Source organism: Sycon ciliatum, chromosome 1 (assembly GCF_964019385.1).
Source record: "Sycon ciliatum chromosome 1, ocSycCili1.1, whole genome shotgun sequence".
Taxonomy (NCBI): domain Eukaryota; kingdom Metazoa; phylum Porifera; class Calcarea; order Leucosolenida; family Sycettidae; genus Sycon; species Sycon ciliatum.
Window position 1 is genome coordinate 43893098 of NC_088643.1, and position 26069 is coordinate 43919166.

Here is a 26069-nt window from a genome sequence, read left to right on the forward strand (position 1 = left end):
ACGCTATAGGCGATACTGACTGTACTACTGAGTCTGTACTCGTACAGTCATCATTCCCGGCCAGGGATTCGCGCCGGGCCCGGGTCAAAAGTTTCGGCTCCATGCTCGGGATTCCCCGGGTACCGGGTCTGCATGCAAAGACTGAAAAATACTTGAATCAAGTAATTTTGTTGAATGTTTTTGAAAAGGCTCAATCTCTTTTCCTTCTTTTTTTGCTATGGGGTCTTTGTACTACCAAGGTTATGTACTCTTGGTACTACTAAAAACGTGTTTGAAAGCACAACAAACTATTTTGTTCTTCTGGACTGGTCTGGACGACGTATGGATACATAATTTTACTACTTGGCAAAGCTTTCAATTGTTCCACAAACCAATGATACCGGTAATAATAATAATAATAATAATAATACACTCGGACGTCTCTTATGCGGGCACCTTGGGACTGTCGACCGGGCACTGCCCGTATCTCAGGATAACTCATCTACATGTACCATGTATTATCATTTTTGAAGAAGTTTATTTGGAACGTATTACACATGTTCAGGATACAAAAGGAACCCATTGATAAAAATGTGTGGATTTACATAGGTTGGCAGTGAAAAATAAGCACTTCCTCATACGGAAAAAAAAGTTCAACCCCCCCCCCCCCCAAATTCTAAGCATTTGTGCTATAGGAACTCAAGCTGAAGGTGCCCGTATCTGAGGCGTTTGAGTGTAATATGAATTCAGGATGAGCATAGAATGATTTTAAAATTGCTCCCCACACGGCCTACGGCATCGCCGAAGTCGCTACCTATATTGCAAATCCATGGCACCCCCCCCCCCCCACCATGTACCATGTATACGCCCATCGCAAGAGAAGCACCCCCCCCCCCCCCCCACACACACACACGCAGCATAGAGCGCCTCGGCTGTAAACTGTACAGCATAGTATTTGACTGTACTGTGACCAGTGGTCACTGACCACTACCACTGCCATTGCTGCATGCAGTATGACACAATGTGTATGATAAAAACCCAGCAAGACAAAGAAAAAATATCACAGCTGATTAGAAGGAACGGGTGTGGATGATCCACTGCGAATGAGTGTGGACGAGTGTGGATCGTCTACAGCTAAAATAACTGGAGAACGTTGTGAAAAAATAATTAGACCGGAAGATTTTGTCAATAGGGTTGGAGCTGTTAAAGAAATAGTGAGCCTGTGGCAAAGTTTGAAGAAAGCTGAGGGAAGCCGAGAGAAAGGTTGGTTATTGTCCAGAGGCGCTCCAGCGAAATCGCCAGCAGTAGTCAAAGCGACCACCAGGCGGGATCACGACAATAGTTTGTTGCGGGCATCCACGAACCACAGGTAAGGATTATCTTAGCAATAGCATGCTGGTCTGGAAAGCCATGAACTAAAGAAATTTATCAGCGTAAACGAAGAGAATCAATGCACGCAGTGGAGAAGGCAGCACTGTTCGACGTTGAGTGGCAGCGACACGCTACTATAGGTGGATGGATAACTGATATGCTGTGCACTGACAAGGTCAGCACGCCACACATGTCTCTTGAGTCTGACTACAGTCAGTTACTCAGAGTCATGGGCTGTGTCAGCGAGTACGCAAGAACTTGCGCACACCAGCACGTCGGGCGGGGATAAAACAAATGACCACGAGTCAGAACTAGCATAATTATAATAACATATAGCCAAGTGTTCTCACTCTGAATGTGGCACAAGTCTTCAGAGATATCTTACACGGCTGGTATGGAGCAAACGTTGACGAATCCTTTGGTGGCTGGAATGATGGTGAGTTGTGAATCACACACACACACACACACACACACACACACACACACACACACACACACACACACACACACACACACACACACACGCACACACCTCACCTCAGACACACACACACACTCACACACAGCAGAAGCTTGGGAGCCATACAAGCATTTCCCTTGAGGGTTTCAGGATCCATACCAGTTGGTTACACGACGGAAACAAAGTGAACACACATATGTGTGCGCTACCTAGTAGCTGACGTTTCAATGACCATTGACTAACTCAGAGATAGAGACAGAATCCTCCAGTGGCGAAGTTGGACTGACCACTGTCAGCTCAAGCTCTGTCAGGAACTGTCGGAAGCCACTCTCTGCAAACTGGGCAGTGTTCCTGGAATTAAAAAATGTAAGAGAGAGAGAGAGAGAGAGAGCAGGAGAGAGCGAGAGAGAGAGAGAGACAGAGCAGGAGAGAGAGAGAGCGAGAGAGAGAGGGAGCGCGCGAGAGAGCGAGAGAGAGAGAGAGAGAGAGAGACACACACACACACACACACACACACATGGCACAAGCAGGCGTTACGCAATTGAGGCTATAAACCACAAATCATCCTGTAACGTTACAATCATCTCTACACGTGCTGAGTGGCATACCAGCAGCACTACACTGATTTCGCAGCACACGTCTTGCCCCTCAATAGAATACGGATAGGGCGTACTGTATCTACTGGAGAATAATGCACACACATACTCCCTTTCCAGCAAGTCCAACATGTTTGAGCCAATACAATCATTGTAATTATTAATAGTTAGAGTCAGGTGGAGAGGCAAGGATCAATTTATAAGAAGAAAAGAGGTCAGTAACGTTGGTCAGTGTCGTGCAATGTTATCACATCAGCTGATTGTAAAGTAACTGCTGGTGCTAGTGCACATTATAGCGTAACTGGTAGCTCGTTGGTCCTCTTTTCTTCTTTCACATATACAGGTCTCCATAGCCAACAACACAATCTTCATCCTCTTCTTGTTGCATGCAGCCACACTTAGAACGGAGTAATGCTCGACTACCAAACCACGAGTAAACTTACACAAGGCTTCTCGCATCTGATTCTACTCGTTGCAGCTGGTGGATTTGTTTCTCCACCAGACCTTTGCGTTGTCTCAGGTTATCTTCTACCACTGAGAGCTCGGCACACAGCTGGTCCTTGCAATTGCTTAATTGCCTGTTTACGTAGAGTCCATGTAACACGCGCACACACACGCACACACACAAACACACACATGCACACGTACACACACACACACACACACACATGTACCAAGACGTACACACATGCACACACGTACACACACAAACATACAATGTAGGATGGAAGCATAATGCATAGTTTTGGGACACCTAAAACATATACTCTTAAAATTTGAAAGAGAAAATAGTCAAGCTGCAGATGATCGAACAAGTAGCAGCACAAGGCTACCGCCACCTGTTGAGTCGGGCTCACTCGTTCGCAGACTGTTAGACAACAACTGGATGGGTTCTGAGTATCTCTTACATATACTATCATGATCTCAGACAATACTACAAGACAAAAGCAAAAGGGAAACCACCCGAAAAATCATATCCGCCATTCCAACTCTCTCTCTACAGAACTCCCTCAGCACAAACTCACCACTCACTCAAAGTATGGAAAAGCCCGCGCAAAGTACTAGACGTGTGACAAGCAGATACCGCACGGCACTAAAACACAGCTTACAGTGCACTACACGTAGGGTAGTGACGACAATACAAAGTCAGATGCATGGCGGCTGATATCATGCAGATCAGTAGCAGTTCAGTTAGCTGAGGTCGAACCTCAACACCACCCTCCCCCAACACATACACAGACACACACACACACAGACACACACACACACAGACACACACACACAGACACACACACACACAGACACACACACACACAGCTACCACTTACTGTTGTACTTGACTGCCACTGTTAGCGCTGATCACGGCCACAATATCCTTTAGCTTACCAGTGGCGAAATCCACCATCTGTATACAAACACACAGGTACGAGGTCATTTGCTATTTTTGGACACTCAAATTAAATAGCACCCCATTATGTTGGTTTGTAAGATAAATTAAATTTCTTTCATGCTTTTCTACTGGCACACTTATGCTTTACCACCACCACACACACCTGAAGGCATAGAGTTGAAGCATGCAGCCACAACTTGACCTGATCGAAGGTGTCTTTTTCTACTGCTTTTTCAATGCGAGCAATTATTGGACAACTAAATTAAATAGCATCTAGCAGCAGTCTGCAATGGTGTGAACAAGTAAAACTTGCACAGGACATGAAAATGGGGTAAGGCTATGCCTATGAGACCGGCTGATATGAGTTCTAATGACAGGCCGTTCATAGCAAGCTTTTCAAGGCTTTTCAATGTGACACACAATTTAAAGGGTCACTCAAGGGTTTTCATGGACGTCATGTTCAAGAACAGAGGAGAGCACTCCAGTGTGGCCCATCTCCTTCTCATATTTCGCAAAGAGTGGAGGGCTAGCGCCGTAACTAGCCGCTGCGTCCTTCTTGGCTAGGAAGTGTTCACTGGTGCCAGGTGAGTGGAACGCTCGCACTGCTAAAAGAGATTTCTCCTGACCAGAACCCCTCCACAAACGCACCGGTTGAGAAGGCGAGGAGACTCTTCCAGGCGGATTCGAGCTGGAAGACGTAGTCCCTGGAGTTGATGGAAGGGATACAACATCCCCCATGTCGACATTCTCTCCATTATGCGACGTAGAGTCAACGGAATCCTCAATCATGTATTATTTAATCGAAAATTTCAAAATTACTCATTACATTACCTAAGAATAATAAAGAAAACGCCCAGAAAGAAACGGCCTTCACCGCTAAAAATTGGCACGAAGAAACTTGAGGACCACACGAAGACACTCTTGTCAAAGATTTGTCCACCAAGGAAAGGACAACGACTCAGGAGGACTCTACTTCCATATTTAACTGATTTGTCCAAAAATTGCGACATGTCCAAAAATTGCGAATCACCTCGTACGCACCAGTTAACGTAACATGGCATGATCCATTCTACTGATAAACAATGTTGTAACACACAACTAGCCCCGCACACGTACACACACACACGCATGCACGCACACATACACACACACACTAACCTGTTCCTTGAATGCACGCTCCTTGGCACGTGTAGTCCAACATAGTCGCTCATAGCCGTACAAGCCACCTCCTACTACTGTACCCGCTGCCAGGACTTGCCAGCCAACCAGCCGATACAACTAGAACAGTATACGAACACATAAACACCAGTGCACCAACTGTCAGTAACATACAGTCATGTATATTAAAAATACCGCAATATAAAAACAATATGGCCGCACAGCTTTTTACTCACAAACACCCCAAAACAGGCACCTGTGAACATCCAAGAACACACGTATGCACACATACATACGCACACCCACAGACCATTCGAATGTCACAAATGCCAGGTACAGTCACATGGATACGGTGTAAGTCTGCACATACACACACCTTGCACATGGCCGTCGCCGATGGCAACGATAGTGAATGACACACACAAACACACACACACACACACACACACACACACTGGCGAACATGTACAGGCATGACCGATACGTCTAGGCTGTACTAAAAGGTTTAAAAAAAACTTACCAGAACACCGGCACCGACCATCAGCCACGGTGCTTGCGAGGACACGATTGTAGCCACCTCTACTAGGCGCTGTACGTTGACACCAGCTGGCAGTCCACACATCTCCAAGCTAGCTGCTGTTGCTGCTGCAGCAGCAGTCGGCGATGATGATGACAGCACGGACATAACACTGCTGCTGCTGCTGCGACGCGCTGACGGTACGGCACTGTCCCTGGCTCTACTCTCGATGGTACTACTAGGTGATGTCTAAAGAGGAACAAGAGGACAGGACACCACCGCACTCAGTGCTAAGCTGGTCAAGTTTCATCGGTTTCAGCTGCATCATAGCTCTCTACCCCTGCCACTCACATCCATACAACTGGTGAGAAGGCATACGTGCCTGTTCACTTAGCGAAGTACTATGAAAGACCACAAGAACAAGAACAACAGACAAGAACAAGAACATCCCAGCAGGCTACTCACGTTTCTGGAGTCGGATGAAGTAGACAGCCTTGCAATGGCACCTCCACGAATCCAGTTTAGCAGAGCGCACCACTGCCGCCCAAAGCGGAACTTCAGGTCTGGACGAAAGTTGGTGCAAATCTCACCGATGTCAACTTCATGGCTCACATGAAATGCAGGCCTGAAAAGACAAGAGCAAAGAAATAAAGAGATGAGCATCACACCCGCACAAAACACTCTCTTTCCGTTCAAGGTCCCCGGAGTCGAGGCAATTACTTCCGCCCAATACCACTCCAGGCTATTGATACAAGACATTTATGAAGCCAAAGCTAGCCGTCAAGCAGAGGGCATCGCAACACAGACAATGCGAGTACCCATGGAAATGTCTACGAAAATAGGCATTGGGAGGTAGTAAGACCTGCTGACCTGATGAAGAGGTTAGCCGTGGACGTAGTCACAGACGGTGGCACGGCTTGCTGGAACCTCTCCAGCATGGACTGCTGCACGGTGGAGCACTCATCTGACAGCAGCTGTGTCGAGTTCTTCATCATGTGCTCGCCCATACTGCGTGTGATGTGCTCGCACAATTCCTTCACATGCACAACCACGCAGATGTTCATACGCATGTGCACACCCACACACAGAAGAATGCAAAGCTGGTTAGGTGAACACAGAAAGGTGCAGTGGAGAACGAAACTCAAGAATGTACAGTATGCTACGACAGAGGCGTGATTCAAGTCACATAAAACAATGGGAGTGACACATTCAAGTCACATAAAACAATGGGAGTGACACATTCAAGTCACATAAAACAATGGGAGTGACACATTCAAGTCACATAAAACAATGGGAGTGACACATTCAAGTCACATAAAACAATGGGAGTGACACATTCAAGTCACATAAAACAATGGGAGTGACACATTCAAGTCACATAAAACAATGGGAGTGACACATTCAAGTCACATAAAACAATGGAGTGATACCCAATGGATGGGTGCATAGTGCATAATTTAGCATAAATTTCGGGGCAAAAGAAACCCAAGCATGTTATAATCGTGCTTGCAACGAAGTAGAAGACTGAATTCATACATCGCACCGATGCGTGTGCTGATATACCGACCTGACGATAGGCATCAAGGTCCTCCTCGTTGAACACGGCAACGGTGTGGTACTCCTGTACAGTATTGCAGAGGTGAACGATCTCCTGGGAAATCGCACTGCTAACCTGGGACCACATAGAATACAGACAATATGCATGGTGAAACACTCCACAACACCCATGCAATGGAAATTTGAGGTGCAAACTGCAGCTTCTGTATTGGTGGAGACACAGTGCAGACTGATCGCAAGCAGGCAGACTCGAGATAAGTGCCCGCCCAAGTACGTCTAATTACTGTTGGTCGCTGGGAAAGCGGCCAGACACTAAAGGGACACAAAAAGAATATTAGCAGCATATACTGTATAAGCAGAAATATTCGTCTGGAATTTAATTTTGTCTTTTTCGTCCAAGGAGCTTTTGGACTAAATTAAATGTAGGACGAATATCGATTTGTCCAGCGTTTCTATACACTCTTATGATCTTCGGACGAAAATTTCAACCGGACGAACTCCTTTTCTTTGGAGTTGGACGAAATTATTGACCGACGAAATTTTCTGCCTCTACAGCACACAGTCGAAGAGTATACAGACCTGTTGCAGCGCTCTGACTTTCATGTCGTCCACCTGCTTGCCCCACTCGGCAGAGCACACGCTGGTCTCGCGCTGAAGGGTGGCAATGCCGAGTTGACATTCAACAAGCTGTTGCTGACATTGGCGGCTGTGCAGACCCACAAAGAACGGAACAAAAGAGCGGTGAGCATGAGTATCACGCCAAGCACTGATGCATCAGAGCACCTTGTGCATGTGCACATCAGCAGGGGCATGGACCCTACAAAGATAATGCAATTTTCACCATCATGTGTAAAATCTTCACTGTGTCACTGACGAGCAGGCAAAGATCGAATCATGCAAAAGTACAATCAGCAGGAGAGCTACATTTTGGGAAACAATTTACCGGACATCTTCAATCTGTGTACGCAGTGACTCCAGGGTCTGGTGTAAGCGCTTTGTGACTTGTAGACCGGTGTTTGCAGGAGCGCCGAACTTTGTTTTGATTGCGTGGCTGGAGATAGTTTCCTGAATAGAATAAACGAGATATATCGATAAAGTCAGAATATTGCTTCAGTATCGATGAATTACTCACACCTGGCAAAATCACAACCAAAAGCAATACATCATATTGATACATCAGAAAAGAACATACAGATACATGCACAGCTTCATGACCGTACCTCGAATACCCGCTCAAATGCCTCAAATTCCTGCAATCGAGCACGATAGCCATCGGCAAGAGCGACAACTGCACACGAGAAATCAACAGACACACCAACGTCTACCATAAAGCAATACGGTGGAGACTTGTGGGGAGCAGAGGGGAAGGAGCAGGAATGCATGTGTGTACTTCAAAGTAATTAAAAAAATTAAAAAAAGAAGAAGCGTGCATGTTCACTAGTTGAGGGAATTTTCAATTTTTCACGGTTCGCGTGAGACTCGACTGGAAACCGAGTTTTCCGCATCCGTAGGAGCGCCACCACCCTTCAAGGATCAATGCGCAGATGCAGCTCCTAAAGCGGTGGGAGGTGAGTAGATCAGCTCACCAGCAAGTGGTCAAAGACCGAAAATCCCATTCATTGCATCCATGTTTTCCTCGTGCCAGGCCACGAGTTCCCAATTAACTGTGGGTCGCAGCACGGCTGGAAAAAATCCCTCCAGTTGAGGGAATGGAAAAGGGAAATGCCTGAAAAAAATTGACTGTCACCACCAGGACTCGAACCAGGGACCTTGGCGTGTATGTCCATGCATGGTACTAAAATACTGTTCAAACAGAGCAATGAGCCTACTGGTATTCTGGTTGTAAATTGAGGACAACAAGACGTACACAAAATCAGGACTCACCTCCAGTGTTGGGATTTCGCTCCTTCATGCGCAGGTAGAGAGCCTGTAGCAGTTCACACATGCACAAGTAACATGAACCGATAGAACCGTAAACATATAGGCCAACCTGAGGGTGTGTACTCCAATACCTCTGACACACTCATCTAATCAGGGACAGACACTCCCGGCGCAGTAAATTACTGTAATGTTCAGGACAATGTGGTGCTGAGCACTGGGTGTTCTAGAGCATGGCATTGCTGTAGACAATGTCTTTCCTACCTCCTTGGCTGAAACGAAGAACACTCTATCCATCCCCTCTTCACGTGATACAACATTCAGTTCATCAGCCAGGAAGTCCAAGTTGCGGCTGAGATGTTGACTTCGCACCTGAGCACAATAGAACAGAGGGTAACTGAGTTTAATGAATAGAAATTAGGGCACGTTTATTAATGAATTAGTTTCACCTCCACCATATGCGCTCTATTCATTGATGAACGGGCCGAAACCTACTGCTTACCCTCATATAATGAACTTGAAGGGAAAGCGTATTATGCCAACTACTAGCCAATTTCCGCTACTCCCTATTCACATATCTGGCCTCTTTGCTGTGTAAGACAACATCACACGCTTCAATCAAACCTTGGCCTGCGCCTACCAACAGGATTAAACAAAGTGATGAGGTGGCGCTCCATTTCTACAGAACTACTTCAAGTCAGACAAAGTGAAATGAACAACACGTGAGAGGGTCCCGCCTTCATCACGGAAATGAAATTCAGCACAAAACCAGATGAGGAATGCTACACCAAATCATGAAGTCTTTAAATATCTAGTTGTTCATCGCAATGAAGAAACTAAGCCGATCGTTATCTACAGTTGCTAAGCCACAAAGGAAGTGTCCCCAGTCGTGTCAGCCCAAAACATTAACCCTTTCAGTGCCAAGGACGAGATAACTCGTCCTACAGACCCCCACGCGATTGGCCATGGACGAGATATCTCGTCCTCGTAGTGCGCACTACTATATCTCACCGGCCATGCACTACAATCTAGCTTGGCCTATTGTGGCTCTTCGAGGGGAAACTAGGGGGTTTCCCCTACTGAACAAGACCTCACTCGTCGTGTTTGAGTAAGTAAGGGCGCGGGAGCATACATTCAGAGCACTCGGGCGAAAAACATATTTCGATTCAGAAACAATTAGATTGACGGAACGTACTTTAGGTCTCTCTAGCTGACACTCAGACATGGCGAGTCGCCGCATGTCGGCTGAAGAGGTGCTCCAGCCCATCATGGACTCGGACATTGATGACTGGAGCTGCGATGACTCGGATGCGGACATAGCCGTCCGCGATCATGACGGAACAAATTTCGCGGACGAGTCCGCCGTGGTCGATGTCGTACCTACTGCCGTGGTCGCCTTGGACGGCCCTGAGGATATCGGAGATGTCGATGTCGAGTTTGAGCAGGGCGCAGCAGCACAAGCTACGCCAGCGCAGGATAACAAGTTGGTTTGAGTTGATACGACTATTTTGAAGAAAAAAATCAGATTTTTTTATGAAAACGGCCCGGCCAACAGCATACATCTGGCCTGGCACTGAAAGGGGTAAGAAAAGCTTCACCACATGCACACAGCGTACACACACACACACACACACACACACACACACACACACACACATGTGCGCGCACACAAACACACACACATGCACGCACGTACGCAAGCACGCACACACGGGCTACATGGGTGGACCTTACATTGCAAGTTGAACACAAACAATGACTGGTTACAGTCTTGGCCTCGCCACACAGAGACACACACAACAAATGTACATACCTCGTCCATGAACTCCGGTTCTGATGCTGATGCGTCCCAACGATTGTTCAGAATGAAAATATTCGGCTTGGAAGACATCTGCGCCACCTTGTGGAAGAACTTCTTCTCCTGTCAGTGGAATACAGAGAACATGAACAGAACTTATGAACAAAGAAAAACAGAGTACAATTCAGTGTCTTCCCCTACGGACTGAAAAGGAGAGCTTTTGAAGTTGTAGAGAAGTCATGGAACCATACTTAGATCAGCAAGGGATGAAGCTGGAGCTTGACACCACTGCACCAGGGCTCATGTCCTAGACAAGTCCCATGCTAAAGTTTGTTCTTGCCGCCTGGCCTGTAAAAGACATCACTGGGCTGAAGACCCAGGACACAATCATCAAGTGTGGCCGGGTGGAACATAGCATACTGTAAATATACAAAATTTCGGCGCTGCAAAATTTCGGCACTTCACGATTTTTGACATTTCGGTGGCGATTTATTTTCGGCGTGGGATAGAGGGCATGGTATAGTGCGACAGATGCTGTGAAAAATTTCATCGGCGTTTTAATTTAGGCGTTTTGGGTCGGTGCCGAATATAGCCGAAATTAAAAAGCTGCCGAAAATTTGTATATTTACAGTAGTTGGCACCAGGATGCGTCAGGTTTCGGTGAGCAAAGGTGTTGTTATGGAATCAGCTGTTGATTGGACAAGTGCATTCCACTTACAGTCAGCATGAGTGTAGACTCTGCATTGGCCACGAGGACAAACACATCAGCATCCGTGCAGTGGGCATTGATCCATGAGTCCAGATCAGGATTGATGTCAATACCAGGACTAAAAGAACAGCAGAACACAATTGGAGAAAAAGGAAGAGACAACCGAGAACAATTCCACACAAATAAACCAGGCTTCAGCTGCATATGCTTCATTGAGTGTGCGTGTGCCCGCGCATGTGTGCGTGTCTGTGCACGTGTATTTATGCATGTGCATAGTGTTATCTGCTAAGAATATGTGAAGGGACTCAACTGTCACTCAAGACAGCGGCACTGGTGACAACAATTCAGCATGCGATCAGGACATCCAACACACCTGTCAAGCAAGACGACGTCATTTTTCAGCAAAGAACACCTGCCAAAAGACAGCAAACAAGACCACAAAACATACCATCAGTGCCATACAAGACCACAAGATAACGTGGCTAGGATGGAAAGCAGCACAAGGGACAAATCCACACGCACAGACACGCTGCAAGAAAGGACTAGCAACATAAGCAACTGGACAGTATATGCACACAAGCCCACACATGCCATATGCTCACAAACTAGTACCCATGCTCTCCTGCAGTACGCCCCTTCTGAACACAAGAGGTATTACAATGTACTACGGTATGATACCTAAAAAGCTTTGTCCGTGGATACCATTTACACGTGACACGCACCTAACCACCGAATTACTTCCCGCACGGAACGAAAGAGCACGTCACGGTGAGCAAAACTTACTTTTCACGCGGCCAGAACATCTGCACCTGTGCCTTGCTCTCCAGCTTGTCGTCATGCAGAGAGTGAGCCAACTGCTGTACAGTCTGAGACCGACAACACACATGAAATAACTGTTACAATCGCTGTGTCGCGTGTGCCGAGTACCCAGCATGGTGACTTGCTACGTTTTCTGCAGGTAGTGCCAGCAGCAGCGGCGGCGGCAGCAGCAGTTGCACAATACTAGTGCAGTGCACACAGCGCCGCCGTATCAGGCATCATGGAACTGTGCTCGACCGAAAATCACCAGACGGCTCAGCACTCACAAAGTACGTAATATACACACCTGCCTACGTTGCATAGAGGTCGCTATGGCCGTGCACTGTGCAGGGACTAGATTCACTGTGAGCAGGCCTGGTGGTCATTTCCATAATCTTGTTCCGTTGAGGGGGGGGGGGGGGGGGGGGGCATTTCTAGCAATACCCAGGTTGAGCCTGCAAAACATGCATGAGGCACGCAGCATCTCTGCACATACATTGACACTCGATAAGCCATCAACACTGGATTTAGCCATCAACACCACATTTGTTGCTAATGTCTGACTAAATCTGGCCCCCTAAACAATTCCAGTGGGGGGGGGGGGGGGGGGGGCTAGATGTCGAGAAAATTAATGACTTTCCCAGGCGATTGCTTGAGCATTGAACCTAGATGTATTTGCTGCACGCTCACCTTTATACTCTTGCGCTCCGTTGAACCCGGGGTGACAAGAAAGGCAGATGCCTCTGGCGTACCTTGCACACACAGGAAACAACTGGTGGTGTGCCCAATGCCAGACGGCAGGATGCGGTCGCGTAACATAGCGTTGATCACAGAGCTCTTTCCATTGCTGGTTCGCCCAAAGAAAGCCACTTTCATGGAATTAGTGCGCACCTTCTCCGAGATGTTGGCCATGCGCTCTTGATCGGCATCGATCACACGCTTTGCCTCTTCCATCAGCTTGTTCAGCTCACTATGTGTACGTAATACGTCATCATCTGCATGCGTCAGTAGCCTGTTCACACTTTCATCCAGCATTCCACGCACATTCTCAAATAGATTGGTAATCCTCTCCTTGGCTATTCCAAATCTCTGCAGTGGACTGACACTCTGCAATCCGACGAGCGGAATACTTGATTTTCCGTTGGACGTCTGATCCACTGAGGAGCATTTCTCATCTATAAAGGAGGAGCTTCGCTCAAATCCTCTTCGTCGGGCGGTGTCCCTCCTGACAGGGTCAGTTTGACCAGCAGCAACACTGAAAGATCCACTCCTGGGCATCGTTGTTGCCGGCCGCTGCGGCGTGCCCACGATGGAGGCAGACATATTCGCCCTGAAAATCAGAAAGTGAATAACTACGACAGAGAGCCTATGACTTCGAGCCTGAGGCGCAACCTATCGATCTCTTTGCGAATCAAATACTCTGTGAAAGATAGCTCTTCCAACAAAATTTCAAGTCACCTCAAATTCTCATTTTGACATGATGATTGATACGTCGAAGGAAACTAGTCAGAGCCGCGTTGGCCGAGAGAGCATTCCCGCGAGCACCATGTACCAACTCGTATCGAGCAGAGCTGAGCTGAGCGCTTGCAGTTGCTTCTTCTTCGCGACGGTTCAGCTGAGAGAGCTGGTTTATTTAGCGAGCTCAGCCAGGAAATTTACACTTAGTTTGCGCACACCAGATCTTTTTTCAAGCGCCACGTGCGTTGCGCCTGTGACGTTACCGTTGCGCAATGACTATGCAACGGTTAGGTCATGACGTCAGTAGTTTTGTATCGCGTCATTGATTTTATCAAGAGTACATAACTCTTGATTTTATCGAGGAAAAAGAAGAAGAAGCTGGCTGTGTTAGTGTGTATGTACATACATACATGACTGTGTAGGTGCATGGTGTATGAGCAGGAAAAAAAACAGAAAGAGAGAAGCTCGCTGAAATACATATTCCACGAAGTAACTTTAGACTATGTGTGAATGAAGCAAGTAGCATTTCCCATGTAGTCACAGTGATGGCAGGGGAACGATGGCTTGAACCTAACTGGCAGGACAGCGCTGATGCTGGACACTACCTCAGCTTACTGCTAAGAGGGAACCAGCGCAGACAATTCGGTAAGGCTTGCAATTCAAAATCAAGTCATGTCGAATGGAAGAATAAGCTTGTTGGCACACTGTACATGGTCTGCACATAGATCTACTACTATCAAACATTTTAAAATGGGTGATGCCAGTATGGACATCTGTGCTGGGCCACCGGCAAGCATGAGCTCAGAGCGCCAATAATGCCAGTTGAGGGTTCCAGTCCTCTTTGACTTTGTGCATATGACAACTGTACAATATTGTTTTGGCAACTACAGATGGACATTGACTTTGTACTACTTTGTTGCAGCTCACTCAGAACTCTCTCTCTCTCTCTCTCTCTCTCTCTCTCTCTCTCTCTCTCTCTCTCTCTCTCTCTCTCTCTCTCTCTCTCTCTCTCTCTCTCTCTCTCTCTCTCTCTCTCTCTCTCTCTCTCTCTTCACTGTGAACACATGACTTTACATTTCACCAAGTTGTCTGGCATTGCCCATCATAAGGTTGAAAAGAATAGGAGTTTCCACCCTGATGATAGGCCTTGGCTGAAGATTTGGAGCAGTATAACTAACGTCAATTGTTTGCCACGAAAAGATCGTTATGAATACTTTGACCATACAGTAAAACCAAGAGTCCATAACCAAGAGTGTGCAACGCGCGATAGGGTCTTGTCACGACTCGTTTTCAACATTACGTCATTTTCATGTACACTTTCATGTAGCGAATGTCGTGGCCTGCACGCGCAGCTACATGAAAATGATGTTCGCTCCTGCTCTTGTAGCAGTTGAGCACTCTTGCGTGGGGTAGTGCCTTTGCTGTTTGCGTTATGCAGAGCTCACTGACTTGTCAGTTTGAGCACTCTGGCAAGGTACGTTCGGGCCTGATTGGAAATTTTTATTTCCATTGCTATCAGGTTCGGCCTCATTTCCTCTGTGCTGCGCTGATGAGTTCAAAAAGAACGAAACAGCATGCTGTCCGCAGATTGAGTACTTCGCTCCTGCTCTTGTAGCAGTTGAGCACTCTTGCGTGGGGTAGTGCCTTTGCTGTTTGCGTTATGCAGAGCTCACTGACTTGTCAGTTTGAGCACTCTGGCAAGGTACGTTCGGGCCTGATTGGAAATTTTTATTTCCATTGCTATCAGGTTCGGCCTCATTTCCTCTGTGCTGCGCTGATGAGTTCAAAAAGAACGAAACAGCATGCTGTCCGCAGATTGAGTACTTCGCTCCTGCTCTTGTAGCAGTTGAGCACTCTTGCGTGGGGTAGTGCCTTTGCTGTTTGCGTTATGCAGAGCTCACTGACTTGTCAGTTTGAGCACTCTGGCAAGGTACGTTCGGGCCTGATTGGAAATTTTTATTTCCATTGCTATCAGGTTCGGCCTCATTTCCTCTGTGCTGCGCTGATGAGTTCAAAAAGAACGAAACAGCATGCTGTCCGCAGATTGAGTACTTCGCTCCTGCTCTTGTAGCAGTTGAGCACTCTTGCGTGGGGTAGTGCCTTTGCTGTTTGCGTTATGCAGAGCTCACTGACTTGTCAGTTTGAGCACTCTGGCAAGGTACGTTCGGGCCTGATTGGAAATTTTTATTTCCATTGCTATCAGGTTCGGCCTCATTTCCTCTGTGCTGCGCTGATGAGTTCAAAAAGAACGAAACAGCATGCTGTCCGCAGATTGAGTACTTCGCTCCTGCTCTTGTAGCAGTTGAGCACTCTTGCGTGGGGTAGTGCCTTTGCTGTTTGCGTTATGCAGAGCTCACTGACTTGTCAGTTTGAGCACTCTGGCAAGGTACGTTCGGGCCTGATTGGAAATTTTTATTTCCATTGCTATCAGGTTCGGCCTCATTTCCTCTGTGCTGCGCTGATGAGTTCAAAAAGAACGAAACAGCATGCTGTCCGCAGATTGAAAATGATGTTATGTTGAAAACGAGTCGTGACAGACAATTATGTGACGTTGCACACTCTGGGGGTTATGGACTCTTGGTAAAACCTGTAACTAAAGACCACCGTGACTAGCGACCAGCCTGGTACTACAGACCACTTCGCCAGGCACGGACGGTCTGACATTCATATATTTATTTTTAGGCCAAAACAAAAAATAGGCTTGTTTCGGGTCGGCAACCCCTCAAAAGGAGACTCGGTCGGCCGGAATGAAAAATTTTTTGGATACTTTTTTTGGTTCCTCAATGAGTCAATCGTTGTGGTATTGATGGACAAGAGCAACTACACATGTACAATACATGTGCTTGCAGCTCCGTTAACGTTGTACTACCGTAGAATCCTGCGGATAAGCCCATGGGCTAATCTGTTTCACAAGGACATTTCGGTGGGCTTATACGAGAACATGGGCTTATACGCGGGCATGGGCTTATACGCCGACACCAAGGTGTGCTATTGAAAAGTATCAAGGAAGTGAGAAGTACATTGCTGAAAACCACTGTGCAAACAAAAACAACCGATGATTGTGCTGAAATATACGAAAAAACCATAGTGCATGTACTACGTACATGGTATGGCCAAGAGTCCATAATGTATGGACTCTCGGTATGACCTAGGCCCATGGGCTTGTACGATGAAGCTTTGTGATGTTCGAACAAACCCTGGGCTTATGCGTGGGCATGGGCTTATACGTGGGTCGGCTTCTCCGCGGGATTCTACGGTAGCTCGTATCGACCACAAAGTTTTTCGAGCCGACAGCTGAGAATCTCTGCTATGTCGTAGGTAGGTCGATTGTTAAATTCGGTTGAGATTTGACAGAGTTATGACTCGTTGAGTGCACTTGCACACATGGCATTGGCACCTTTCGTATACATTTGGGACCAAAAAAGTCTCAGAATTTGGGAAAAAATGGCCCGGTCGGCCGACCCGAAACAAGGTCATTATTTGTTTTGGCCTTATAATTGTGCGGTGCAAACCTCTAACTAAGGACCACTTGCCACTAAAGACCGCTTTCTCTGGCCCCAAGCCAAGGGGTAGTCGTTAGTCCCAGGTTTTACTGTACTTGCCGTATGTCTTTCTGTCCTTCCATGTTTGCATACATCTGCCATCAAAGTCCCCAGACGACCTGTGAGAGCTTTGTATCCCAAAGAACAGAAAGGTTGTATAGTTACATGAATAATACAACAGAGTTGTCTATGTGCGTGAGAATGTTACAGGTACTTGTAAGTTGTACCAATGGCAGATCATTTGATGAAGTTTTCTTCATTATTCTGTGGAACAGCTTCGTCAGGGACTGGGCTCGATCCCACATAGGCTGGAGACTTGGAGTTCAAATGTGTGTCACTATGCATGTGCACGTGTGGGTGCGTGAGTGGATGTGTGTCTGTGTGTGTGTGGGCGTGGGTGTGTATGTATGCGTGCATATCCGTATCTGTGCGTATGTGTGTGTATGTGTGTCTGTGCATACATCCATACTGATTATCAGGTCTGCTTGAGGAGCCTGCACATGGCCAGTCTGGAGCGTGTGTTCTCAAATACAAGATCTTGCTGTGGGGGAAAGCTGGTGTTGGAAAGACAAGCACTGTCGCCAAACTGTGTGGCCTAAGTAAGTTTGCCAGCACAGCATGGTGATTTGCTTAGCTTACTACACGGTCACTTGGTCACTTGCCAACTGTAGCTAGTGTTCTGTAACTTCTGTAGACTCAAACGCCTCTTATCCGGACGCCTCAGATACGGGCACGTCTCTCTACCGGGCACCTTCAGCTTGAGTTCCTATGGCAAAAATGTTTTTAATTTTTGGGGGTTTGAGCTTTTTTCGTATGCACAAGTGCTTATTTGTCACTGCCAACCGGTGAAATCCGCACATTCTAATCAACGGATTCTTTCTGTAGCTTGAACATGTGTAATACGTGCCAAATAAACTTCTTCAAAAAATGACATGATACATGGTAGGTGAGTTATCCTGAGATATGGGCAAATCTGAGATATGGGCAGTGCCCGGTCCCAAGGTGCCCGGATAAGAGACGTCCGAGTGTATAAAGAAAAGTAATTGGTTGAAGTCAGAATGTTTTCCGAAAGAATGGCATCCGACATTCTAGAGTGTTCAGCTGATGTTTGGAATGTTTGCCATTTCATTTTCTTCTTGTGTACAGTAAAACCTGGTTTATGCGACCACCCCACGGTGCAAGCAAAAACGGCCGTTAAAGCCGGGTGGTCTTCAGAACCAGGTCGCGTACATCCGTGGCATATCGGATCGTGTACATACATGTACATGTGCATGATTGTACTTCCATGTACTCTACTCATATTGACGGGCGTGGAGCATAGAATACTTTCGTGCAGGGAAAGCACACCTCACTCAAGTGCATGCTGCGCGTCCTGCCTGCCACTGGTCACTCCTATTGACTGCATGCACTTGCTTCAGAGCGCACTTCAACCCCGTTGCAGTCAACCCTGTCAGCCAATATGGCACTTTTGGCTGGTTTTGGTCGCTGTGTGCAGGTCCAATATGGCACTTGGTACACTAAACGTCGGTCGCTGGTCGCGCAAGGCAGGTGGTCGCTATATCCAGTGCAGTTTCTGTGTAGAACTGTCTGTGCATGGAAAAACGGTCGCTAAAAGCAAGTGGACGCTTACACCCGGTTTTACTGTATCTTTGTTGCCGTAGAAGTGCCACCCTTGCATTACGAAACACCCGGCGTTCGTGTTACGTCAACGTATTGGCCAGCCAAGGTGAGAATGATGTGCATGTACTTGTGCGAAGTTCTTCCGTAATTAGTCTACGCTTCACTGGCCATCATTTACCAGCCTACTGTTCCCGTGCTGCAATATCATACTTGTATAGTCACGGGTCTGTGTGCATTGGAACAAATATCTCTTGCAGTCTATGAATTTTGAACTGGTGGCGATGTTATGTCTCACTCGAAATTTAATTGGTTTATGCTGACTGGTGGCGTTTCAGAGGTCCGCATGACGTGGATTAGCTATGGACAGCTGTGAAGCTGGAAACTCCAGTGCACAATTAAATGTCAAGTTGTTGTCATTCACTACATGTACAATGTAGGTTGACTGTATCTGGTGTAGTAATTGTACCTCTGCTTGTGTTTTGTGGCGGGTGTACTCTACTGGGTAGCTGGAGAAGCAAGGGAAGGTCGTTTTCTTCCGATTTGAGTTCTGGGATGTTGGTGACAAAGCCTGTGCCAAATTCGACCATATGTTGCCGGTAAGGTTACATTGTGTACTGTGCATAATTTGAATGATACAATGTGAAGAAGTTTTGTGGCTCGGGATTTTGAACTTCGTGCTCCGGTCCTAGCACAATGTAGTGCCATGGGCGCCCTTTCTATGCTCCATATCACTGCCTTGCAACCCTGCAGTCACTGCCTTGCAACCCTGCAGTCACTGCCTTGCCACCCTGCAGCTGTAAAATCTAGCTTACGTCAGAACTCCACAATGGATCTCGCAGCTCTGTTCTCGTGTGAGTGGCCGTGTTTCGCTGACCAGCAGTGTACTGATTTTACGTAATGTGTGCATAATGTGTGGTCATTGCAGGCGTGCAAAGACAAAGCGGATGCTGTGATGTTCCTGTTTTCCTTCACTGATAGGTTGGTTGCGTAGTGTTTTATGCAAGGTCACATGTACCGATAAGTACATGCCATTGCGCATTCACCCGGCTTGGTTTGTGTACGGTGGATGATGACAACGGCGAGTGTGCCGAAATCGTGTGGCCCTGGGTATGGCCTGCTGAGTTTGTACCTGAGGCAGGGTTGGTGGTTGCACACATGGCGTTGTACCACCAACAGTTTTGTTTGTCAGTTCATTCTAGGTTCTGGTTGCAAAACAAGTTGTGTCAATTGTGGAACTGTGGCTGTAGTGAGCCCAATCTTTCTCCGCCCCCCCCCCCCCCCCCCCCCCCCCCGTGCCATCACTCAGACTATTGACAATAGAACTAGTATTAGTACACTGAAAAGCTTTATTCACAAGGAGACAACGGAAAGCCAATTTGCAAAGACTCAAAACGAAGACTTACTCCCCACTACAACTAGGCCTGACTACAACACACACACACACACACACACACACACACACACACACACACACACACACACACACACACACACACGTGCGCACGCACATACATACACACACATGTACATGTGACGTACACAGAATAACGTACTACAGCACTATCAGGCTGACGGAAGTGCTTCCTTTCCTATCCGTTGGTGCTTACTGGAATCTGTGTGTGTGTGTGTGTGTGTGTGTGTGTGTATGTGTGTGTGTGTGTGTGTGTATGTGTGTGTGTGTGTGTGTGTGTGTGTGTGTGTGTGTGTGTGTGTGTGTGTGTGTGTGTGTTTCCCTGCATTTTCTTTATAGGGCATCATTTGAAGATCTTCCTAACCAGGTGAGTGTGATATTAATCCACACTGACTGTGCTGACACTGACTGTGCTATACACTGTACAGTTGCCGGTTGCCAATTCCATTTATCACTCTGCCTCCTTTCCTTTCTTGATGGTCACTTTGTCATGGTACTGCTTGAGGCTTGATGCCACTGGTTAATGTCTCCTACAACACATTCCTCACTCATGACTGCTTGCTTGATTTTTTTGAATTCTTCATTCTCACGATGGCACCATCGTCAATAAGATGTTGTTGTTGTTGTTGTTGTTGTTGTTGTTGAATTCTTTATTCTCACGATGGCGCCATCGCCAATAAGAGATGGTGTTGGTGTCGTCGTCGTTGCTGCTGCTGTGGCGGCGGCAGTGGTGGTGGTCATCATTGTTTGTTTGTTGTCATTGGTGTTGGCAACGTTGCTGTTGTCGCTGCCACCACCACTGTCCATTTCTCAGTGTCTTGCACCGTACTGCTTCTACACGTACCTTACAAGCAATCTATTCTCTTGTCTATTACTCATTGCATAACCACGCAACGCTTGGACTGAGTTGTCTTCCACCTGTTTTGTTTCTTTCGTCTTGCCAATGTATGTCATGCCGCCATGTGTTCAACTTGGTCATTGCCACCCTGCCAGATGTCACAGTTACTTCCGAAGGACAGCAATGTCTTGAAACTGGTCGTTGGTACCAGGTAATCGGTTGCTACTCTAGTACTGGCTTTGCAGGCATATTGTCAACATCCTGACTAATTACAACGGGGTAATTTTGAGCGGGAATGGGAATGCAAAGAGCAAAATAATGTATGGACATGAACTGATGCATTGCGCACACACAGCTCAGTATGAAAAGCACGTGCAGTAGCACGGTTTACTTAGCATATCTTATTGTTTGTATCAATCCACATGTACCCGCGATGTACCAGTAGCCGTATGGTTGGTTTTTGCTGGCCAGAGCTGTAGTGCATTCTGGTCAAAGTTATATTTGTGCCATCAGCACAAGTGTCCAGATGAAGGAGGCTGATATGAGGGTTGTCCCAGCACTTGTCTTCACCTTCTATCACCTGCATCCTCTCACTCCCCTTACCACTGACAAGACATGTACTGTGATGTAATCATTGAGCTGTGTTCTGTTCACGATGTGCATCGAACTGCTCTACTTTCTGTCAAGAATCCATTGCCATCTCAAACATTTTCCTGTCGTTTAGATTTGATCTCATCTCGCGAAGTGATGTCACCGAAGCAGAGCTTAGGGTGTTCGCCCAGCAATTTGATATCCCGGTGCTGCGCATTCGAAACGTCGTCACACGACCTGCAGCCACTGGTGGCCATGCTGTTGATGGCAGAGCCAGCCTTCATGTACGTAGTAATACACGGTGGCCATGCTGTTGATGGCAGAGCCAGCCTTCATGTACGTAGTAATACACGGTGGCCATGCTGTTGATGGCAGAGCCAGCCTACATGTACGTAGTAATACACTTCTAGTGGCTCACAGAGTTCTTGAACAGCTCATGTACAATAGTATCACGAGTACGCAGTAAGCAACTTTCACTACTCACACGGTGCTCAATATATTTTTTTCTTGCAGCATTTCTTATCAGAAAGATAATCACGTGCTTAGCTCTTTCCGCTCTTCTTGTATGCGATCCGGTTTAAGACTTTAAGTACATCAGGTTTAGGATGCATGGATCTACTTTCCGCTTTGGTGAGTCTACCGTATCTGGAACATGCAAGTTCATTGCACTTTTGTCCTTTGGCTACACTTGATGGCGTTAGCGAGCCAAGCAGCCGCGAAAGACTCATGTCCTAACAAAATGGCTCCATTGTAGTGTATGCAATTGCAACTTTGCACACTCTTGGTAATAGACTTGTTTCCAGTCATTGACAGCACTTTAGTGAGTGGCTTTTGGACTGAATCCGGAGTGGGAATCCAGAGGGATCAGGAATTGTGATGCACTTAAGAAAACTCAACGGTCACTTGTTCTTACTTGAAATAGGCTGACTAAGGCCTTGTTGACAGCCCACTTGCCAAATTGATTAATCACTAGACAGGGTTCTTGCCAAAGGGGGGTAGGGGGGCACAACACGCCCCCCCCCCCCCCCCATGTGAAAAAGTGCCGCCCTACTCATTTTCCGATTTTTGTGTTTTTCATGCAATTCAACGAAAATGCAGTCGAACGTCACTATTAGATGGTTCATAAAGGCACATTTGTCTGGGGCGAAGTCGGGGATTCGCCCAATACGTTGCGTTTAGCGTGGCAAGACATTATTGGAAAGTGGAAAAATGGGATACTAGTAACTGTTTTCCATGCCCGCCCTCCTACTATTTTGACCTGGCTAGAACCCTGCTGGGAATTATGTATATTTGGATTTCACCAATCCGCGTTCTGTGACATTATGCTTTGTTTGAGGTTTGCCTTACGAGTATTTACTCTCGTGCCTGTTTCTTCTCCAGGAGATAGCACCACTGATGAACACCGTTGGTGAGTTTCTGCTGGAGCGCGATCAGCGAATGGCCAACCCCAGGTCGGCTGCCACCACGTCTTCTTTGTCGCTTCCACTCGTGAACATTGCCACTGCACTGCCACGCGCGCCACACCAGCAAGCGCCGCGCATTGACCGAGCAACTCCGCAACCCGGTTAGTAGGCTCTTTACCCGTGCGTTTTGAATTTGAACAAAGAAGCGATGTACCTGGATGCTTAGCAGCCATGCCTTTTTTGATACTGCTTTACTACACTCATACCTTGTATATTCGGGCGGTCCGGGACCGGGCACTGCCTGTAACTCCGAATCACATACATTTGAATGGGGAAAGGCAACCGATATGGCTTATGACGTCACTATTTCCACAAAAAGTAACAGGAATAGTAATATAACATCCGCTGAAGCTCGCCCAAAGGGTGCGCGGTAGACCGAAGTGCCTGTAACTTCAGTGTCCGGGTAACCGAGGTTTGAGTGTACACTCGGACGTCTCTTATCCGGGCACCTTGGGACCGGGCACTGTCCGTATCTCAGATTTGTCCGTATCTCAGATTTGTCCGTATCTCAGGATAACTCAGCTACTACATATGTATCGTACTACTATGTATCGTATCATTTGTGAAGAAGTTTATTTTGAACGTATTGCATGTGTTCAAGATACAAAAGGAACCGATTGATAAAAGTGTGTGAATTCCATAGGTTGGCAATGAAAAATAAGCACTTTCACATACGGAAAAAAAGTTCAAAACTCCCAAATTCGAAGCATTTGTGCTATAGGAGCTCAAGCTGAAGGTGCCCGGTAGAGAGACGTGCCCGTATCTGAGGCGTAACCGTAACCGAGGTTTGAGTGTAGTACTAATATTACATTTTGGTACCTAATCTGTGTTGCATGCAAATCATGCCTCTGTATGCTGCATAGTCTTCTACGTTCTAACCTTGCACACTTGTGCTTGCTAAATTAGTCAGTGCAGGTGTGCAGCAAGTACAGTAAAACCTGGTGTAAGCGACCTCTGTGTTTAGCGACCACCTGCTCTTAACGACCGTTTTCCATGCACCGACAGTTCTACACAGACACTGTGGGACCTGGCTTTAACGACCGCTTTTGTTTGCACCGTGGGGTGGTCGCCTAAACCCGGTTTTACTATACCTGCATATCCATATCCAGATGACTTTTGTAGATGTTGCAGCTATCAACCCGCTCCACCGGTTCCCTCTATGCATGTTTCCATATTGCCTGTGCGTCCGAAAGGAGGGGGTCGCTAGGAGATGCAGTCAGAATGCGTGACTAGCCCTTATCATGCAAGACGGGGATTGTGCAAATGAACCGATCCTCTGCGATTCAGGCAATAGTGAATTGTGGGCTGTGTTCGGTCCCAAGCTGTCTGGATAAAAGTAATGCTATTACATCGGGTGCTTGCTACTCTGTAGTGACACAATACTGGGAATGACCCACCATTTTTCAGCGTCTGGCTGGAATTGTTCTGTACGAGGTTAACTCTGATGATATATTTATTAGAACTCGGATGGTGAGCCGATATAACTATGGTAAAAAAAGGAGAAGGACAAAATGTTACGAGTTATGACTAACTGACTATGACTAACTTTCCGAACCTGAGCCTTCCAAGTTGGAAGGTTGTTGGTTTGCGCCTTGGAGAAGTGTTGGAGCTAGGTGGCAGGTCGCCGAATGTCTCAGTACTCTTGTCAGTGTTGTGCCATTTTGTCGCTGACTGAATATGATCTGGTTACGTTGGTGGACAGTTGGTCATAACTCGTAACGTTTTTGTCCTTCTCCTTTTCTACCATATAATTATTTTGTTTTGTATTTGTTTTGTTTTGTATTCCGCATCACTATTCTATGCACTGGGCATTCATCAGGTAAGAACCCCCTGCCACCGTCCAATACGCCAACGTTGGGTGTCAGCAGTAATGAAAGCCACAACCCCATCGGCCCGGGCCGTCGCATGCCGCCAACCATCCGCGCACCGCCAGCCGTTGCTGCGGAGGCGGGGAAAGTGTTTCAGCGCTCGGACTACACACCACCGCTGCAACGAGGTGCAGACGCAGCCGAGCGGACACTGAAACAGAAGAGTCTCACTGAGATGCACTCCCATGGACAGTCTAGCTCGGCTGGCCATGGTGCTGCGAACATTGTACAAAAGCAGCCGAGAACACTCAGCCTCTCCGACATTCCTCGGTCGAAGCCAGCAGGGGTCAAGCCGTCCGTGTCTGATTTCTCCCTTGGCAGCATCGCCAGCTCCACACCTTCTACGCCAGGGAGTGGTGGGGAATACATTGGCTTGCTGTCCGAGCCGAGTAGCAGAAGTAACTCTATGCCGAGGCAGGTTCAGAGACCCACTGTAAGTAGACCCACCACTGATGTTTAGAGGTGCCGTCCTTTCTAGCACTGGGATGCTTGTATGCAGATTTAAAAGCTCGTATTTTATTAAAATCTATTATTATTCTAAGTTGAAATTGTTCATAAGTTCTGTTATGCACCCGGGGGCGTCTTGCGACCCAGGCTTGCATGACACCATCGACACGTCACTTGTAACATCGGCAAACTGTGACTTGGAGTTTTGAGAATGCTAGAATGTTTCTTCTTGAGGTTGAATCTGATTTTCGAGAATTCGTTTGTTGCCTCCCGAATCTGCTATTTAGTGACCTTGATCTCTTCTTCTTTTTTTCTGTTTTTCTTCGTTTGTTTTTGTTTTGTTGTATGACTCCTTGACAATTTGCTGCTGTGCCACCTTGTGTGCATCTTGATCACTAGCTGTTAGTTGGCATTCATCCTTTGAGGTCTTCTTTGTCTGGTTAAAACAGTCCCCACACACCGTATGATACCATGGTACATGTATATGCTGCGAGGAGTCATGGCTCGTAATCAATCCATTGCTTGTACATTTTCTTGGAGGTGTTGGCCTTGCTGATAACATTGCTTGTACTGGCAGGAGTACATGTACATATCCCCAGTGCAATGTGGCTTTACTTGTA

At 47.0% G+C, this 26069-nt stretch overlaps 2 protein-coding genes across 2 annotated transcripts; one reads left to right on the plus strand and one right to left on the minus strand.

Moving 5' to 3' along the window:
* Positions 1–914: 914 nt before the first annotated feature.
* Positions 915–13864, minus strand: LOC135827674 (mitofusin-2-like). Its single transcript, XM_065340132.1, has 18 exons — positions 12902–13864; positions 12197–12279; positions 11787–11825; positions 11423–11531; positions 10720–10827; positions 9171–9278; positions 8913–8955; positions 8249–8316; positions 7972–8093; positions 7608–7734; positions 7039–7143; positions 6342–6505; positions 5937–6096; positions 5475–5720; positions 4955–5074; positions 3735–3811; positions 2850–2984; positions 915–2161 (listed from the first exon to the last, which is right to left on the minus strand). Exons 1-18 carry the CDS (start codon positions 13532–13534, stop codon positions 2035–2037), a joined length of 2574 nt encoding a protein of 857 aa, XP_065196204.1. The 5' UTR covers positions 13535–13864; the 3' UTR covers positions 915–2034.
* A 239-nt stretch (positions 13865–14103) lies between these two features.
* On the plus strand, positions 14104–26069 carry LOC135827684 (ciliogenesis and planar polarity effector 2-like). The gene is made up of 10 exons (XM_065340142.1): positions 14104–14314; positions 17691–17810; positions 18873–18937; positions 19338–19427; positions 19757–19809; positions 20582–20609; positions 21236–21291; positions 21805–21955; positions 23052–23235; positions 24954–26069. The coding sequence occupies exons 1-10, from the start codon at positions 14215–14217 to the stop codon at positions 25460–25462; spliced, it is 1356 nt and encodes a 451-aa protein (XP_065196214.1). The 5' UTR covers positions 14104–14214; the 3' UTR covers positions 25463–26069.

Bases quoted from the DNA above. Each gene is read 5' to 3' on its own strand.
- LOC135827674 (XM_065340132.1), bottom strand. From the start codon at position 13,534: ATGTCTGCCTCCATCGTGGGCACGCCGCAGCGGCCGGCAACAACGATG. The intron at 9,279-10,719 runs GTATGTACATTT...TATTGTGCTCAG, and splicing joins AACCGGAGTTCATGGACGAG to GTGCGAAGTCAACATCTCAG. The intron at 3,812-4,954 runs GTTAGTGTGTGT...GTTTGTATACAG, and splicing joins AGCGTGCATTCAAGGAACAG to ATGGTGGATTTCGCCACTGG.
- LOC135827684 (XM_065340142.1), top strand. From the start codon at position 14,215: ATGGCAGGGGAACGATGGCTTGAACCTAACTGGCAGGACAGCGCTGAT. The intron at 19,428-19,756 runs GTAAGGTTACAT...TGGTCATTGCAG, and splicing joins AATTCGACCATATGTTGCCG to GCGTGCAAAGACAAAGCGGA. The intron at 23,236-24,953 runs GTTAGTAGGCTC...GGCATTCATCAG, and splicing joins CCGAGCAACTCCGCAACCCG to GTAAGAACCCCCTGCCACCG.